The sequence below is a fragment of the Rana temporaria genome, chromosome 2, assembly GCF_905171775.1.
Source record: "Rana temporaria chromosome 2, aRanTem1.1, whole genome shotgun sequence".
NCBI lineage: Eukaryota > Metazoa > Chordata > Amphibia > Anura > Ranidae > Rana > Rana temporaria.
In genome coordinates, this window is record NC_053490.1 from 229,673,020 (window position 1) to 229,693,351 (window position 20,332).

The following is a 20,332-nucleotide window of genomic DNA, read 5'->3' on the forward strand; positions in this document are numbered from 1 at the left end:
ACAGAAGATGGTGAGAGACTGCAGACATGATACAGAAGAAGGTCAGAGACGGCAGACATGGTACAGGAGATGGTCAGAGACGGCAGACATAATACAGAAGAAGGTCAGAGACTGCAGACATGATACAGGAGATGGTCAGAGACTGCAGACATGATACAGGAGATGGTCAGAGACTGCAGACATGATACAGGAGATGGTCAGAGACTGCAGACATGATACAGGAGATGGTCAGAGACTGCAGACATGATACAGGAGATGGTCAGAGACTGTGAAAATGATACAAGAGATCTATGCATCAATTGCAGCCTCATCAGTGCCCATCCAATGCAGCCTACCAGTGCCTCTGTGACAAGCTCCCCTCTGGTCCTCTCATCTGCCACTTTCTTTTTTTTCCCACCCATGCTCTTTATTCCCCCCTACTTAGGCACCATGGTACCTTTACCCACCACTCCGCTGTCTACAACGTCCCGCTGCTAGGCAACCACGGGGGAGGAGCCGCGACACAGATCCTGGGATGGTAGATTGGGCGGGCTTCAGTAGGGGCTGAGGGCAATGTTTTCTGAGCAGGGCGCGGTGCTGGCGGTCAGTTCATCCCTGGGCGGTTGTGCCCACACTAGCGCGCCTGCCAACACACAAGGAGAGGAGGAGGGAGGGTAGCACTTTGGCACCCCAACCTCTGCGGCGCCTGGGTGCAGTGCACCCAGTGCACCCTTCTAGGATCGGCCCTGATGTCCAGTGCACTCCATGCAACAAGCCCTCCAACAAAATAAATCATATTTATCCAGTCATTCTAAGGCTTTATGTATATAAAATAGACACATTTTCACACTATTTTGTATAGTGTTTACCTATCCCTGACTATGCTGAACATGCAGAATCCGATTGTTTGTACACTCGACGCCCCATACGTTTAGAGCAGTACTAGGACAATGGTAGGGCTTGTAAATGCATGACAAATATGGTTTTGCATGTTTTTGTGCCTGAAGAACTCTTTTCCCTCTCTAGAAGTACTCCCCTCCTGTTACCCAGCCCAGGAAACAAATGCCTGAAAGTTTGATCCATGCACAAAAATGCTTGCATAAAGCTTGTGAAAGGCTTTTTAAGAACGCTTCATAATCACCAGGAATATGCTCTGTTTAGGTGTGAATGCAGGATAATATGCAAATATTTTGTTTTTTTGTCCTTATGATAATAAAGAAATTTCTACAAAATGACTATACATTCTATTTAAAGGAGAAATAGGGAAACGAACTTCACTTTTATCCTTGCTGTTTTATATCGGCCCCGGAGTCTATACATAAATAAGCGCATTCAATAACAGGAACAGGGGTATGATTACCATACTGTTGATTCTGACCTGTCCCTATGTGGCCTGGAAACACTCACTTTCTCCAGAGAATGTAATTTAATCCCGCTACTAGATCAACAGTATTTAAAATGTCTTTTAATGATAGGATTTGATAACAAAGGAATTTCTATTAGTTTTACCTATCAGTGCATTTACTGTAATTCCACATATCTCGTTTCAGAATGTCCATGTATTTCTGATTAGTCTGCAATAGTTTGACTATTAACAAAATATTATTCTAAGGTACTCAGCTATAAAGTTAATCCTATAAACACATAGCTTTACAGTCAATTAAGACTTTATTAAAGCACTGCTAACATATACTGTATGTTCATACTTCTAAGTGTTAGTAGAAACTAGATACACATTTCTGCATGACCTTTTTTATGGTGATAGCTGGAATTATAACCTTAACCACTTTAGCCCCAGAAGAATTTACGCCCTTCCTGCCTGGGCCATTTATTGCGATACGCCACTGTGTCACTTTAACTGACAATTGCGTGGTCGTGCGACATTGTACCCAAACACAATTTATGTATTTCCCCCCCCCCCCCACAAATAGAGCTTTTTTTTGGTGGTTTTTGATCATGATTTTATTTTTTGCGCTATAAACAAAAAAAGAGTGACAATTTTGAAACAAAACACAATGGGCCAGATTCACAGACAGAGTACGCCGGCGTATCTACTGATATGCCGGCGTACTTTCAAATTACCCGCGTCGTATCTTTAGTTTGAATCCTCAAACCAAGATATGACGGCATCTGGGTTAGATCCGACAGGTATACGTCCTCGTACGCCTTTCGGATCTAAGATGCAATACTTCGGCGTCCGCTGGGTGGCGTTCACGTCATTTTCCGCATTGGGTATGCAAATTAGCTATTTCCGTCGATCCACGAACGTACGAGCGGCCGGCGCATTTTTTTACGGCATCGCTAGTCGGCTTTTTCCGGCGTATAGTTAAAGTTGGTATTTTGCAACGTATAGTTAGATTTGCCATGTTAAGTATGGCCGTCGTTCCCGCGTCGAAATTAGATTTTTTTTATTTTTTTTGCGTAAGTCGTCCGTGAATCGGGATGGACGTAATTCACGTCTAAGTTAAAAAAATTACGTTGTTGCGACGTCATTTAGCGCAATGCGCGGTGGGAAATTTAGAAACGGAGCATGCGCAGTTCATTCGGCGCGGGGACGCGCTTCATTTAAATGAAACACGCCCCCTAACCGCCGATTTGAATTCCACCGCCAGAGATACGCTACGCCGCCGTAACTTACGCCGCAAATTCTTCCAGGATTCGAACCGGCCAAAAGTAAGTTACAGTGGCGTAGCGTATCTCTGATACGCTGCGCCCATTTATTTCTACGTGGATCTGGCCCAATATTTTTTAACTTTTTGCTATAATAAATATCCAAAAAAAAAAAAATCTTTTCCTCAGGTTTAGGCCATTATGTATACTTCTACATGTTTTGGTAAAATAAATCGCAAAATAACCGTATATTGATTGGTTTGCACAAAAGTTTTAATGTCTACAAAAAAGGGGATAGATTTATGGCATTTTTTTTACTAGTAATGGCAGCGATCTGTGATATTTTTATCCAGACTGCGACATTGCGGCGGACAGATCGGACCCTTTTGACACTTTTTTGAAACCATTGACATTTATACAGCGATCAGAGCTATAAATAGCCATTGATTACTGTATAAATGTCACTGGCAGGGAAGGGGTTAACACTAGGAGTGATCAAGGAGTTAAAAGTGTTCCCTGACTGTGTTTTCTAACTGTGGGGGATGGGACTGACTGGGAGAGGAGACCGATCAGTGTTCCTATATACTAGGAACACACGATCTGTCTCCTCTCCTCTGACAGGACGTGGATCTGTGTGTTTGCACACACAGATCCACGATCCTCCTCTGTCACGAGCGGTCGCGGGTGCCCGGCGGACATCGCGGCCGCCAAGCAAGCGCATCAGCTCCTCAGTGATGCGGCACGTGTGCCCCCTACATCGGCGGCAAGCTGAGGACGTCATATGATGCACGCCCATGATGGGAGATCCCACCTGCAGACGTCATTTGACAATAGCCGGGTAATAAAGTGGTTAAATTGATATTTAAACCAAAAACAAAAATGAAATATATGGTATCTAATCAATCCTTTAATGTGGTGGCTGCATTTGTTTTTATGGCTTTTTTTTTCCCTTTAATTTGACCTGGTGATCTGACCAGCAAGTCAGTTATTTTGCAACTTCCTTTAGCAGGCCATGCTGATCAGGAAAGGTGTCAGTTAGAGAGTTAAAGGGTTGAGACAAACCATTTACAATTAGGGGTTGCTTACAATGGACAGATTTTTTACATTTATATAAAAAACTTTATCCCAAAAGGTAAATAAAGCTGTTGCTGTAAGTGCTTGAAAGTGTGTTGGGGTTTATATTTTATATATTTTTGCTTTTGGGTTTAATACTACTTTAAACATTACAAAATATGAGTGTCACTGGTAGGGGTATACAATGCCTTAAAAAAGTATTCTTACCCCTTGAGATTTTCCACATTTTGTTATGTTACAACCAACAACGTAAATGTATTTTATTGGGATTTTAGACCAACACAAAGTTGCACATAATTGTGAAGTGGAAGGAAAATGATAAGTGGCCAGAAGAAAGCCATTGTTGAAAGAAAGCCATAATAAGTCCTGTTTTCAGTTTGTGAGAAGCCATGTGGGGGACACAGCAAACATGTAGAAGAAGGTGCTCTGGTCAGATAAGCCCAAAATTGAACTTTTTGGCCTAAACGCAAAATACTATGTGTGGTGGAAAACTAACACTGCACATCACCCTGAACACACAATCCCCACTGTGAAACATGGTGAATTAGAGCGGAGACTGTGAGCCAGGCCTTCTCGTCCACATAAGTGCCTGACCTCACAAACGCGCTTCTGGAAGAATGGTCAAATATTCCCATAGAACACATTCCTAAACCTTGTGGACAGCCTTCCCAGAAGAGATGAAGCTGTTATAGCTGCAAAAGGTGGGCCAACTCAATATTGAACCCAGGGCCGGCGCTACCAATAGGCAAGTTAGGCAATGGCCTAGAGCGCACATCAGTAGGGAGCGCAATGCTGGCTACATGCGTCGGTGAGGAGTGAGGTGTTTAATTTGTGCTACTGCTTTCTCTGCAAACTGCGCTCCCAGCACTGCTAGGTCCAGCGCTTGCTGCAGAGTATCATTGCTGAAGAGAGCGAGGGGGGTGAGGGGGGGTTCATGTGCAGGGGACAGTGAACCTGTAAAACAGCCTGCCTGGGTGTTCTCTCCCCCGCCGCCGCTCTCATCCAGCAGGTAGAGAAGACACAATGTACGAGCAGAAGTTTGTCAAACTTTTTAAGTTAAAAAGCCTGTGATTGGTTGCTAGGGGCGGTCCTAGCAACAAATCATCTCTGTTAAATGGAGAGTTGAACATCTCCCGCCCTCTGCTCGGACATGCCATTGCCATGCTCTGTCTTCTACCTGCTGTGTGAGGTAAGGGGGGCAGCTGTGGAGGAGACTATTATACAGGGAGGGGGCAGCTGTGGAGGAGACTGTTATACAGGGAGGGGGCAGCTGTGGAGGAGACTATTATACAGGGAGGGGGCAGCTGTGGAGGAGACTGTTATACAGGGAGGGGGCAGCTGTGGAGGAGACTGTTATACAGGGAGGGGGCAGCTGTGTGGAGGAGACTATTATACAGGGAGGGGGCAGCTGTGTGGAGGAGATTATTATACAGGGAGGGGGCAGCTGTGTGGAGGAGACTATTATACAGGGAGGGGGCAGCTGTGTGGAGGAGACTATTATACAGGGAGGGGGCTGTGGAGGAGACTTGTATACAGAGAGAGGGGCTGAGGAGGAGACTGGTATACAGGGAGAGGGGCTGTGGAGGAGACTGGTATACAGGGAGAGGGGCTGTGGTGGGGACTGGTATGCAGGGTGAGGGGCTGTGGAGGGGACTGGTATACAGGGTGAGGGGCTGTGGAGGGGACTGGTATGCAGGGTGAGGGGCTGTGGAGGAGACTGGTATACAGGGAGAGGGGCTGTGGAGGGGACTGGTATACAGGGTGAGGGGCTGTGGAGGGGACTGGTATGCAGGGTGAGGGGCTGTGGAGGGGACTGGTATGCAGGGTGAGGGGCTGTGGAGGGGACTGGTATACAGGGAGAGGGGCTGTGGAGGGGACTGGTATGCAGGGTGAGGGGCTGTGGAGGGGACTGGTATACAGGGAGAGGGGCTGTGGAGGGGACTGGTATGCAGGGTGAGGGGCTGTGGAGGGGACTGGTATGCAGGGTGAGGGGCTGTGGAGGGGACTGGTATACAGGGAGAGGGGCTGTGGAGGGGACTGGTATGCAGGGTGAGGGGCTGTGGAGGGGACTGGTATACAGGGTGAGGGGCTGTGGAGGGGACTGGTATACAGGGTGAGGGGCTGTGGAGGGGACTGGTATGCAGGGTGAGGGGCTGTGGAGGGGACTGGTATACAGGGTGAGGGGCTGTGGAGGGGACTGGTATACAGGGTGAGGGGCTGTGGAGGGGACTGGTATGCAGGGTGAGGGGCTGTGGAGGGGACTGGTATGCAGGGTGAGGGGCTGTGGAGGGGACTGGTATACAGGGAGAGGGGCTGTGGAGGGGACTGGTATGCAGGGAGAGGGGCTGTGGAGGGGACTGGTATACAGGGTGAGGGGCTGTGGAGGGGACTGGTATGCAGGGTGAGGGGCTGTGGAGGGGACTGGTATGCAGGGTGAGGGGCTGTGGAGGGGACTGGTATGCAGGGTGAGGGGCTGTGGAGGGGACTGGTATGCAGGGTGAGGGGCTGTGGAGGGGACTGGTATACAGGGAGAGGGGCTGTGGAGGGGACTGGTATGCAGGGTGAGGGGCTGTGGAGGGGACTGGTATGCAGGGTGAGGGGCTGTGGAGGGGACTGGTATGCAGGGAGAGGGGCTGTGGAGAGGACTGGTATGCAGGGTGAGGGGCTGTGGAGGGGACTGAGGTTCAAGGAATGAGGCTGAGGACACTGATGTAATGGGGAAAAGAGGTAATTGATGACATTGGGGTACTTGGATGCAATGAGGTCTGTGATGTAAAGCAGGCACTGTATTGCAAAGGGGTGCTGTATTGCCACTCTTTGTCTTCAGGCCGGTTCCAGAGGCGCAGGTGGCTGAGGAAATAGGTGGAGAGGTGACACAAAAAAACTCCACCCCTGCCGCATACATGGGCAGGGCAAAAGGGGTGGAGCTAATGGGGGGGGGCGGCAAAATTAGGTTTTGCCTAGGGTGTCAAAAATCCTTGCACCAGCCCTGATTGAACCCTACTGGTAAAGACTGGCATGCCATTAAAGTTTATGTGTGTGTAAAGGCCCAATACTTTTGGTAATATGAATATGGAGTTTAAATTGCTAAATTTAAAACCTAATAGGGTGGGACTTTAAATGCCTTCTATCAGCCCCCAAATTCCTTCTATCAGTTTTGCTACTGCTTATACTGTTTTACCAAATACCCATAGGTAAGATTGTTAGGAATCACCATGTAGTGTTCCCTCTCTTCCCTTTCTAATTAATTACCATTAATTTGTTTCTTATTATCAACTATTTACTGTAGGTTAACCCAGTCCCTAGCTGCTCCTGATGAGTGGAGATATTCCACGAAACGTGTCGAGCATACGAACATACAATATAGCTGTCATTTCACAGTGAAGATGATTACTACTATGGGCTTGATATTGTCTGAATCATCAATTGTATTTTACTATTTATCATGGTTATATGTCATTCTGGGTTTCATTGTTCATCATGTGTTATTATGTTTGTTTATGTTACTATTAGAATGCTATATGATTTACCAATCATGCTTCTGTTATACATTGTAACTCATTTATTTATCTACCCTGTTTACCTACATTGCATTGTGCCTTAGCATGCCATTAATAAATACTTTTTATCATATTGATTGATTCAGTCTGCCCTAGTGTTCTGTTTCAATCAAAGTCCCAACAACTTATTTTCCCTATTTCACTTTTGGTAATATAGTGTATGTCACTGGAGAAACTAGAAGGCCAGACCCCATATTAAAGCTGGGAACCAAAGCAGTCAGAATTCTTTTTTTTAACCTCTCTGAGCAATCATTCCCTCTGTGAGGTTCTGGTGCAGCCATAGACATGAGATCATCACTCGATGGTCATAATTTTTTCTCTTTTTATATCACTGCATCGTCTATTTTCTCTGAATCCCTCTCTATTGCATCCTTTTTTTTTTCAAGAGAATTGTATTTCACTTTTAAGGCGTAAGTGTTGATGGCTTAAGATGGGCGTATGTTGATAGCAGAACATTAAAATCAGCTTGAAATTCTTCTGAGATCATTCAGAATTTATTAGCAGGTACAGATGGTTTGCAGTTGACCTCCATCTGCCCTACATTTGAACTTCTTCAACTGGGTTTTGCATTCCTATAGATTAGTGAATACAAACCTGTCTAATAAAGACAAGAACCGTCAACATAGGTCTGTAGTGAAATGTTCAAAATGATCATCAAAATGTGCTACGATTGTTACTTATTGATACATTTTGTTCCATTCCCTAGCTGTGTGTGAGGAAGGCTGTAAGCATGGTGAATGTGTTGGACCCAACAAATGCAAATGTTTTCCTGGATTTACTGGAAGAAGCTGCAGTCAAGGTATGTGCTAAATATGGATAAATCCTGTTTGTATCTACAGTAATATGAACAAAGCAGGGATTGGTTTTGTTCCATGCTATAGGACTGCAGTAACAGTATTGGTCTGTTTGGGAATTTGGGATACATTTAGTCATCACTTTTGCTTTGCTTCAAAAAAATGTACATTTTTAATCAATATATGAAATGTCATCCAGTATTGTCTGATCCTGTTTCAGCCACATAATGATCCCAGTCCAATTGAAAATTTATTTAATATTTTTCTAATGTGCATTAGAAAGATGAAGCAAACATCGGCTTGTTTAGGCATATCTGTGACTACAATTAAAAATATTGTAAACTAAATTTTTAACCAAATGGACACAGAGCTTTATTAAATTGGAATGAACCTCTCAGTAAAGAAATGAGTGCACTGCTATTGCTAACCTCTCTGAAAATGGCTGGTGACATGCTGGTCTAATAGATTCATTACTGACTCAGAACAAGTATTCAGAACTAGAGCTCTGAATTCACTTGGTACATGTAAATAAGTAAATAAGTAGGGTGTTCATTAGCAAAGTGGATGTTACCTTTGCAAAGTGATTGCCAGTAAATGTGAACCTGTGCTCATGTTGAACACTCAATTGTGCAAGGAAGATGTAAAAAAAAAAACAGTATTTAGATTGCGTGTTTGGATGATCTAAGTGAACGCAGCTTCATCTGTATTAAGTCAAGTGAACATTCACTTTTCTAAGTAAATACCCTCCTCTTCAGTAATCTAACCCCACTGACAAAGTACTACAGCCAAAGACTAGCATTTTCACAAGCAGGTCACCAATGGCAGCCTTTTATGGGTGAGCTCTTACTAGAGGTCATCGGTTACAGCATTGTAAGGTGCTATTTAAAAGTAATTAATTGTGTATTTCCAGTCATTACCTATATGTACCCTTAATTCTCCTTTTGCCCCTTTAGAACAGGCTCCAGCTTATTTTTTGTTTTCTTTCGTCTTATTCCTATAGTAAGAAATTTGCTTTTTATTACTCCTTGGGACATCATCATCATGCCTACAACGTTTTTGCAGGGGCAGCTGCTGGGAGATCAGTTTGTATTGATGTAAGCACCAAGGACGTGCAGTCAGGGGAGGAGGGTGAGGCAAAGCCATAAGCATAAAAAAACGAAGATCGACTTCGAAGGTCATAGCTCAGCGACCAGGGGTCACAAAGAACATACATTTGGGGGGTAGATAGCTGAAGTCCTACCCAACCACTTGGAACTCCTATCATCTATGGTTCCGGAGATACAGGGCTCCTTGTCAGAAGCTAAATACAGAGCAGCCAGTTTAAATGCAAGCTGGCACATTCTGTTTGCAGCAGACTGAGAGGATGAGCTCACAATGCCTCTCCTCACTTCTTGTCAGAGGCACGGAGCTCAAAGGACAGCTTGGAGTCTTCAACTAATGGTAAAGTACCATTGGCCCAAGCTGTCCAATACAAATGCTGCAGTGGAGTCAGTGGACGCCTCTCATTGCAGTGTCATAGAAGGGGCATGTGTCTAAAAGACAAATGCTCCCTTCCAGACCAGCCCTCTCATGTTTTTCTCACACAGTTAAGAGGGAGAATGGGAATATGCTGCTGTTGAAAAGGTTTTGTTATAATCAAACTAAATCATATATTATTATGCTATATGTTATAAGATAATAATTTATTTTATATCTATTTACTGGGAAATTATTGGTTTGAAGTTATAACTTCAAACTTTAGTAATTTGTCCGTTAAGCCACCTGCTTGAGTACAGTTTTTGAAAATATAGTAACCTCCATAAGCGACGCTCTAATTTTTTTACAGGTCATTTAGAGTTACAGAGGAGGTCTAGTGCTAGAATTATTGCTCTCGCTCTAACGATTGTGGCGTACGTAACCTGTGTGTATCTGGCTCTGATACTAGCCAGTGCCTTACCAGCCACTGACCTCACCGCACATCTCTGGTAAGCACGTCTCCAGAACTACAACTCACCAGAGTTCTTTCCCCACACAGTGTGTGGGCAGGTTTTTGAGAGTCAAGGCAGCAGCATTGTTTTACTGGGTAAATTAATCGGTGTATGCATGTGGAGTGGGAAAAAAGGAGTAGGAGATAGATGAACTTCTGTAGTCCAGTAGGCAGAGTTGACAATTCTGGTTGGGATTTCTTTATAGAAAAACCACTGTGTTGTCAAACCATGGTAGGAGCATGCTGGTTCACTTTCAGGCTCAATGTATATTTTCTGTATTTGCTGTATTTTTAAAGGAATAAAGCATGTAAATGTTTAACAGAAATGTACTGAATATTTTCATTTTATTTTCCCCTGTCATATACTTTATGTCCTAGAAAAATTGAATAATCACATGAGTGCCTTACAGTAAGAATGCATGAGAGTATTGCCATTAGGAGTCCATTGACACCACAATGCTGTTCACTGAAACACATCTTTTCACATGTTAAAGCGGGAGTTCAACCAATTGTTTATTTTTTTCTATTTTCCCCCTAGCTTCATGCTCGTTTTGTCTAGGGGAATCGGCTATTTGTTTTAAAATATGATCCGTACTTACCCGTTTTCGAGATGCATCGTCTCCGTCGCTTCCGGGTATGGGTTTTCGGGAGCGGGCGTTCCTTCTTGATTGACAGTCTTCCGATGGTCGCATCCATCGCGTCACTCGTAGCCGAAAGAAGCCGAACGTCGGTGCGGCTCTATACTGCGCCTGCGCACCGACGTTCGGCTTCTTTCGGAAAATCGTGACACGATGGATGCGACCGTCGGAAGCCTCTCGGAAGACTGTCAATCAAGAAGGAACGCCCAGTCCCGCAGCCCATACCCGGCAGCGGCGGAGAAGATGCATCTCGAAAACGGGTAAGTACGGATCATATTTTAAAACAAATTGCCGATTCCCCTAGACAAAACGAGCATGAAGCTAAGGGGAAAAGGTGTTGGCTATGGGTGAACCTCCGCTTTAAGGTGTACTGCAGCGCTCTGTGTTAGGCAAACAATTCTAAATGAATGAGGTACAAGGCACCTTAATGCGCCAAATGAGGCTTGGAGGCTTGGAATTGCCTTATACAGTGAATTCTGATTACAAAACAAAATACTCCAGTTGTCACAAAATAAAGTGAAACATAAAGAAACAAAGTCAAACATTTTTTTCTTTCCAATCAAATCTGCTGATCCAACAGAATATGAGAAAATGAAAAAAATAACAAGGTATGGACTTACAGAGTCTGGTTATCATCCACTACAGAATACTATGTTGATCTGTGCTGTCCATAAACTGTATATTAAAATGTCTGGAACTCTTCGGTTCATCAAAGTATATTTGCAGATTAATCATGATTATTATCTGTGCTTGATGACAAAGTTGCCAAAAGAAATAAATGTCAAGCCTTCATGTGCTTCTGGATTTCATCCAAAGCAGTATATTTGCAGCGTAAGAGGATTATGTCTTGGAACTTCCTGTGTTTTTCATAATTTCTTTATGATTACACTTATTATTTTGGGGTCTTTTGTGATAAAAACAATATGGAATCATGATTTATTCTTACTTCCTAGTATTATTAATTAAAGACATATGTATACTAAGAAAACAGTTGTTATATCTCTTTACATACAAGTTAATACTGTGTCAATTGCTGTTATTAGAAAGTCTTATTCAAGGACACATTATGCTAGTATTGGTAATCAACTTTCTTTGCAAACATTCTGCAAGTCTGCTGCAAGTTCTGGTTCAGTTATGTTGTGCAATAGTCATCCCACCACAGGGGGCACTGTGACTGAATTGTGTTGCTATAGACTTGCAGAACTCTTGCTGTAGACTCACCACTGTAACTTTGTTCTTGCTAGAGACTTGCCACGCAAATTTGCTACAAATTGGAAAAGTGTCAACTAGAACTTGTGCTTCAAGTGCTCTGCAAGTGTGACTTTCAAGTGAAAATGTGCAGCAAGTTAACAGACTTACAATTTAACACTGCCACAAATTTGTGGCAAGTTATCCTTGCTATCTGTGAGGGTGCATATGGGCTGGTCCTGAGCACCATGCCATCCAATGACATTCTAGGGCCAGGATGCATGGCATCATTCATTTCTATGATGATGGCAGCCATCTCACGGCACCATAGCAATGCATGACTCTGATCAAGCGTAGGCAGAGTGCAGGGCCACCCCGAGCATTCAAGAGAAGAGAGGGCCTCTAATGTATAGGGTGGTTCTGTTGTGATGGGGCTTCTGATATAAAAGAGGTGACTCTGATATGATGGGGGCCTCTGATGTGAGAGACTCTGATATGAAGTGGGGCTCTGATGTGATGGGGGACCTCAAATGTGATGGGGGAACCTCTGATGTAAAGGGAGGCTTCTGATTTGAAGCCAATTACATCAAGGTGGTTGTGTACATTGTCCCAGGCTCATATTTCCCATTGATAAGTAACATTTAATTTTTTTACATTTTAGACCAGGGTGCCAAGAAATTTTGCATACTAAAAATTTTATAAAACGCTGGTCTAGACCAATGTTAGTGTATTTTATCAGACTCAGAAGCGATTTGCACACAGAATGCCATTAGAGAAAATGCCTTGCAATTGAAATCAAATTAACATCACCGTTTCAAAATAAGCAAAAATTAACAATGACAGTGTCTGTCTTCTTCACCACCTCCATTCACTTTAAATTGACTGGTATTAACAATGTATCCAACTGTGTTTTGGTTCAATAGTTTGTTATATGACAACACAAAGACCAAAGGGGTATAAACTGTTTATACAGTAATCAGGCTGTATGTGTGGGCATTTAATCCTGCATATTTGAGCACAACATATAAAAGTTTTAATTATATAGGAAAACCTTTAAAGTACTGTATATGTGGCAGGCAGGGGCAAGTAAAGGCCTTTCAAATTGTTACTCCTTGTTTAACCAATGTATGCTTTGGATGGAAATAAGTCAAATCTTTCTCTTCTTTTTTTTTATAATCTCTATTTTTCTTATTATCTATATAACAACAGAAAGATAAAGATACACATTACAAAAAAAAACACAATACATACGGTATATCTCCTATACATTAATAAAATGCACCCAAAAAGGGATCTTAGGACAATTCCACCAGATATGGTCATGGGAGCCCTGTAAACCACAGCCTCACCAACATCTATCTGGGACTGAGGGATACACTGCAGCTAACAATTTTGAGACCCTTTACCCTATATATAGGGTCAAATCTTTTTCTGTTGTAGGTTAGTGTAAACTCTTCAGTTGCATTAGATTTATGTGCATATGTATTCTAAACTTAAAATCTATCTATTGCAAAAATGTTTTTTTAGTTTTGGATAAAACCACTGTCATGCTGTTTTTTTATTTCTAACTATCACTGGGAAAATGTATCTTCACTTCCTGTTCCAGGGACACAGCAGAGAGTTAAGGCCCGTACACACGATATGAAAATGGGATGGAAAAATTTGTATGACGAGCTGTCTGACGATTTTCGGATCGTTAGTACGGTGCTTTCGACAGCCAATTTCGCTTTTTCCGTCAGACAAAAGCTGGATGTGCAGACTATACATTTTTTGTCGGATGTGGACTGAACGTCTGATTTTCGTTTCATTAGTATGGTTTTCATTCGAAAAAAATCTTAAGAGCAAGACTACGCATGCTCAGAATTGAAAGAATACATACAAAACTTTACATACACATTACGTCACTTCCGACAATGTATTCTGTCATACGAAAATGTTCGCATTGTGAGTAACCTCTTCACTTTTGACATGAGACTAGCATGCCACAAAAAACGGATGTTCGGTCGTCCAAAAAATCTAAGCGTGTGTAAGAGGCTTTAGAGAAGACCTCCCAAAGTAAGGGGATTCTCCGCTTACACAGCTGTTTCTAGAACAGATATCCCCATTGGAAATTTTAATTTTACTTATAATTATCCTTACCTCTTGTTCTGAATCAACTCTAAAGCCCTGTACACACGATCGGTCCATCCGATGAAACCGGTCTGATGGACTGTTTTCATCGGTTAACCGATGAAGCTGGCTGATGGTCAGTGGTGCCTACACACCATCGGTTAAAAAACTGATCATGTCAGAACGCAGTGACGTAAAACACAACGACGTGCTGAAAAAAAACGAAGTTCAATGCTTCCAAGCATGCGTCGACTTGATTCTGAGCATGCGTGGATTTTTAACCGATGGACGTGCCTACAAACAATCGTTTTTTTTCTATCGGTTAGGTATTAGGTTGAATTTAAAACAAGATTGCTTTTTTTTAACCTATGGATAAATAACCGATGGGGCCCACACACGATCGGTTTGGTCCGATGAAAACGGTCCATCAAACTGTTCTCATCGGTTTGACCGATCGTGTGTACGCGGCATTAATGTTTGATCTCCCGAACAGTGGTAGGGGACAGCAAGTAGAGACAGCAAAAACCAAAAACAAACAAACCTCGAGGACCTTACCCTTCATCACTTAAAAAAAAAAAAAAAAAGTTTTGTCTAAAGATAGCTGAACTCCAAGAAACCTAAAAATCCTCCTTTGTAGTGGGGATGCACCTGCACTGAAAAATGTAATCGCCAATTTCTGGCAACTTGGCAAAGCACTTTTACTTACTTGATCCTCTCCTACAGGCTCCTCTGCAGTCTGTGGTCCTCTGGTGTCATCAAGACTGATGCAAGCACCATAGCCCTGCATTGGATGTGAGGATGTACCACAAGAGCATGAGGAGCACAGTCTCTGGCTTGAGCGGATGATCAGGTAAGTAATGCCACGTACACGTGATCGGAATTTCTGACAAGAAAAGTTCAATGTGAGCTTTTGTTCGGAAATTCCGACCGTGTGTAGGCCCCGTCTGACTTTTTCTGTTGGAATTTCTGACAGGAAAAATTTGAGAGCTGGTTCTCAAATTTTCTGACTGGAAAAGTTCTTGTCGGAAATTCTGATCGTCTGTATGCAATTCCGACACGCAAAAATCCTACACATGCTCGGAATCAATCCTACGCATGCTTGGAATCATTGAACTTAATTTTTCTTGGCTCGTCGTAGTGTTGTACGTCACCGCTTTCTTGACGGTCAGAATTTTCGACAACATTTGTGTGACCGTGTGTATGCAACACAAGTTTGAGCCAACATCCGTCGGAAGAAAATTCACGGTTTTCTTGTCGGAAATTCTGATCATGTGCATTTGTCTATTTATAAATGAGCAGTTAACCCTCTGCAAGGGAGGGTTTTTAAGGTTTCCAGGAGCTTTAGGACTATTAGAGAATTTGGCCATCCATAATAATCTCCGTACCAATGTGTGTATGCCACAAATAGACAACAGGACCAATAAGCATCTGGCCAGTAAATGCAGTCCTCAGTTAAATTCTTCCCAGCTTAAACAAATAAAACATTTTGGCTGGAGTTTTACTTTAAAATTAATTAGAAGTTTGTTACAAGCTGATATGTGATATCTTTTTATTTTTAAGTACATTGTAATGATGAATGTTCTGTAAACAGATAGTTTCAAATAATCAATTTTTTGGCAGTAAAATGTATCGTGGGAATTAAAGTCTCATTAAAGAAAACTCAATATATATCTTTTCTGTCAGGCTGTCGGATGTACCTATCTATTAAACAATAGCAGCTGCGCTAAAAACAAGTGCAAACATTAACCTCTCTTAAGCTTTTCTAGACTGTGAGAAAGACGTTTTTTAGTATAAGATCATGCTATGGTCAGATGACACCCAATAGTATAATTTGTATTCTTGCGGTTTTGCTTTACTTAAATTTGAATCTTTGTTAGAGTAATAGATTTTTTATTTATTTTTTATAAAATGTAAACTGTTATGGGTGGGGAAAACACGTACTTTTTGTAGTACAAACTTTCAGAAAGTTTAATAATTGAGTCTTTACCAAAAGGAATAACAAATAAAAACATTTACCCAGGGTTCACACATGTATCCACTTAAAAATGTGAAAATATTTTAAAACACCCATTCATGTAGTTTAACCGCTTGCTGACCAGCGCACAATGGCACGGCTGTGCAAATGGGTGTACAGGTACGTCCCCTTTACATTGCGGCTTAGTGGGCGCCCGTGGGTCCCACGCACTCGATGTCCACCGGGGGCCTGCGATCGTGTCATGGAGCGGCAGAACGGGGAGATGTCTATGTAAACAAGGCATTTCCCTGCTCTGCCTGGCAACATGACAGGATCTACTGCTCCCTGTCATTTGGGAGCAGTGATCTCTGTCATGTTGTTGTGAGACCACCCCCCCCACAGTTAGAAGCACTCCCTAGGACACATTTAACCCCTTGATCGCCCACTATTGTTTAACCCCTTCCCTGCCAGTGTCATTTACACACTAATCAGTGCATTTGTATAGCACTGATCGCTGTATAAATGACAAAGGTCCCAAAATAGTGTCAAAAGTGTCCGTTTTGTCCGCCATAATGTAGCAGTCACAATACAAATCGCAGATCACCACCATTACTAATAAAAAATATATATAAAAAAATGCCATAAATCTTCCCCTATAGATGCTATAACTTTTGCGCAAACCAATCAATATACACTTATTGTGATTTTCTTACCAAAAATATGTAAAAGAATACATATCAGCCTAAACTGAGAAATAAATTCGTTTTTTTTTATATATTTTTGGGGGATATTTATTATAGCAAAAAGTAAAAAATATTGCTTTTTTGTTGCTCTTGTTTTGTTTATAGCAAAAAAAATGAAAATATCAAATACCACCAAAAGAAACTGTATGCTACGTCACTACTCAAGCAATCATTATTCTTCGTCCTTGTAGCTGTTCAGAATACTACCCAGTCAATAATGACTGATATTTTACGTATGACCTTAGTTTATTCTCTGATTACAGTTTTTGTTTTTCTATCCTGTGAAAGGCTATGAAACTATATCATCCTTGCATGTGTCCCTGGAGAAATCACCACTTGAGAAAGCCCATTCCTACAACATTGTACATCTAAACCAGAAAAGGAAAAAAAAAAAAAAATCATTTTTGGAAGAAACGGCAGCCATCCCATTACATGGAAAATCTAATTTTATTTTGATGTAAAGATCCAACTCATTTGGGATGGTTTTCGGCTATCCTCTTCATCAGGCTCACCAAACAAATTAGCTTAGTTCTACCCCCTGGCTTTTATCCTCATACAGCAGGTGTCAGTCCTCCTAGCTGGTCTCGTGTCAGTCCTATCCACTCAAAAAGTCAATGCAGGAGCCCAAACATAATCTATAGAGTTTCATTATTAAAAGTCAAGTGGTCCAGTAAATAACAAAGCTAATGCATTTTGGCTTACAAAGCCTTAAGGCCTCGTACACACGACAGAGTTTCTCGGCAGAATTAGGCGAGAAACTCGGTCAGACCCGGATTCTGCCGAGAAACTCTGTCGTGTGTACACTTTCGGCCCGATGGAGCCGCCGAGGAACTCGTCGAGAAAATAGAGAACATGTTCTCTATTTTCTCGTTGTTCTATGGGAGCTCTCGGCCCGCCGAGCTCCTCGGCGGCTTCAGGGCTGAACTGGCCGAGGAACTTGATGTGTTTGGCACGTCGAGTTCCTCGGCCGTGTGTACGAGGCCTTACTCATCATAGCTAATCTGTTGTCAATCCCATATATAAGCTGCTTGGTCACTTCAAGAGTGGGTGTTGAATACCAAAACTACAGTACTTCAATCTCTTCATCAGGGCTACAATCAAGGAATAAAACATATTCTACAATAATAAGAAAGGGGACAAAGGACAAACATATTATATATAAAAATATTAAAAGGTAAAACAACATGGTAAAGTCATACAATAAAATCATACTATGCTTAATTTCATGAAAGCACCAATTTAAAGCGGATGTTCCACCCCAAAAATATATTAAAAGCCAGCAGCTACAAATACTGCAGCTGCTGACTTTTAATATAAGGACACTTACCTGTCCTGGAGTCCAGCGCCGTCCGCAGCAGAGCACGAGCGATCGCTCATCACCCTGCTGCTCCCCCCTCCATCCACGCTGAGGGAACCAGGAAGTGAAGCGCTGCGGCTTCACTGCCCGGTTCCCTACGGCGCATGCGCGAGTCGCGCCGCGCCCGCCGATTGGCTCCCGCTGTGTGCTGGGAGCCGAGTGTACCCAGCACACAACGAGGGGGGCGACGTGATGTGACGAAATGCCCGTCTTTTGCCCGTGAATGCCGGGCCGGAAGTGGGTGCAAATACCTGTCTTTAGACAGGTATCTGCACCCCCCTCCCCCCTGAAAGGTGTCAAATGTGACACCGGAGGGGGGAGGGTTCCGATCAGCGGGACTTCACTTTAGGGTGGAGAACCGCTTTAATAGCAAAACCCGTTTAAAAGCCGCAAAAATATATTCAGGCAAAAGATAACAAAACTCAACTGACATAGCTTTGTAAGCCTTCAAAACATACCTGCACATAGCTGATGTAAAATACCGGAACTTGCCACCCTAGGGCTTGGAAAAGCTGTTATCACATTTGCTCTATCATTAGCTTTGTTCACTACAGTCATTCACATGTTTGCAAATACGTATTACCAAGGGGGAATTGATAACAGTGTCCTAGCTTACATCCTTCAAGACAAACTCAAATCAAAGCATCTCTGTCTGTCAGGAGTTTAACAGTTAAGACTTGGGGCTTGTTTCTTGGCAATGCAAAGGAATGTTACATTGACTGGTGATCCATCAATGAAATGCCCTAGGAAGATCATACATGTCTGAACAATCTATCTTATCATGTACATTTTTGTAATACTGTCATTTTTATGCTCTCTATTTTTGATCTGACAGCCTATGACAATTTATCAAGTTGCCTTTTTATATGTTCTTGCTTGGGTGACAGCTCATCACGTAGAGAAGTTGTAAGGGTCACTAATAATGCAGTGTGAACTTCACATGCATGTACAGTGGGTGTAGAAATCACTCAAATTCCAAGAGAAGCTTTCTTTTACACCTGTGAAAAGATTAAAAAGGTATTGGGTATGGCGCTGCTCTTTTAATGTGCTGGATGTGTGCTACAAATTATTTGTTGAAACATGCTTTGTGCTACTCCATAAACCAACTTGTTAAATTAAATAAAAATACAATCCATGATAAGTTGATAAGGTGACAGGTGTTCTGTTAAACCAACAGATGAGTAAACGTTGACTTCATGGTATGTGCACAAATCAATAATTGAATTACATATACAGCTAATAAAGTGACCAGTGCTTTTATGGACCTTATATAGCAGGGGTATGCAATTAGCGGACCTCCAGCTGTTGCAAAACTACAAGTCCCATCATGCCTCTGCCTCTGGTTGTCATGCTTGTGGCTGTCAGAGTCTTGCTATGCCTCATGGAACTTGTAGTTCTGCTACAGCTGGAGGTCCGCTAATTGCATATCCCTGTTATATAGTAAACAATGAACTCTGTAGTGATAGAACAGCAAATATAGTGACCACTGAACTCTATAGTGGTAAAAGTGCCCAATCTGTGAGCAATCAAGTCTTGTATCATTAATCAGTCCATATATGTTAAAAGATGTAAGCAAAAATGTACAAATTAAGGTGACAGGTGCTCTTTTTATATGATTGTAACAGATATATATTAGTGCAGGTGTTCCCCTCTGTTCTCCCCCTATGCCGCTGCACTCACCGTAGAGCTCTCCCCTCAAGGGGGTATCTCGCATTCACAACTATGCCCCTATATGACAGGACACAGATCCACGTTGGTACGTATACGTATACAGTTAGCCCCTTCATCTCAGTTATATAAGAAAATATTTTCAATATCGTTTTGACTTTTTATTCTATTTAAAATGATTGGAAATGCATTTACATTTAGTTTGAATTCAGTAAGCTTTAAAAAGCAGAAAGTCTGGGAGGCTTGTGCGCTTCACGGACCAAACAGGAAGTGACGTAATGACACTGGAAGCTCCTCCCTACGCGTTTTATCGGCACAACATCATTAGGAGAAGCACCATCTTGCTACACTTCCTGGAAATATATAGTGTGCGGTAGCCAAGCAACCTGGTACAGCATGATAAGAAGATAAGAAGTACAAAGAAAACATGTAGACAAATGTAGCTTAGTAAAGAGACAGAATGAGAAATAAAAGGGCAAATGGAAAAGTAGAGACTAGAAAGCATGAGCCAATACAAAGTAAAACGGGGTAACCAAACCCAACCATGATGTTAGAGGTCAGAATAATCACAGGGTAGTTATAAATTCTCACTCTTGCCCATTTATTCTTTTTAAAAATAGCAGAACCTAAAGTGTACCTAAATCTCACACATCATCTTGATATCATAGAGAAGAGATTTTATGCAGTTACAA

General features: G+C 42.4%; 1 protein-coding gene across 1 annotated transcript in view; it reads left to right on the top strand.

Annotated features, from left to right (window-relative positions):
• EGFL6 (EGF like domain multiple 6) overlaps positions 1 to 20,332 on the top strand; it is a 99,558-nt gene that overhangs the window by 36,208 nt on the left and 43,018 nt on the right. Inside the window, exon 3 of the mRNA XM_040336519.1 lies at positions 7,930 to 8,022. Coding sequence (XP_040192453.1) covers positions 7,930 to 8,022 — 93 coding nt within the window. The remainder of the gene's footprint in view (positions 1 to 7,929; positions 8,023 to 20,332) is intronic.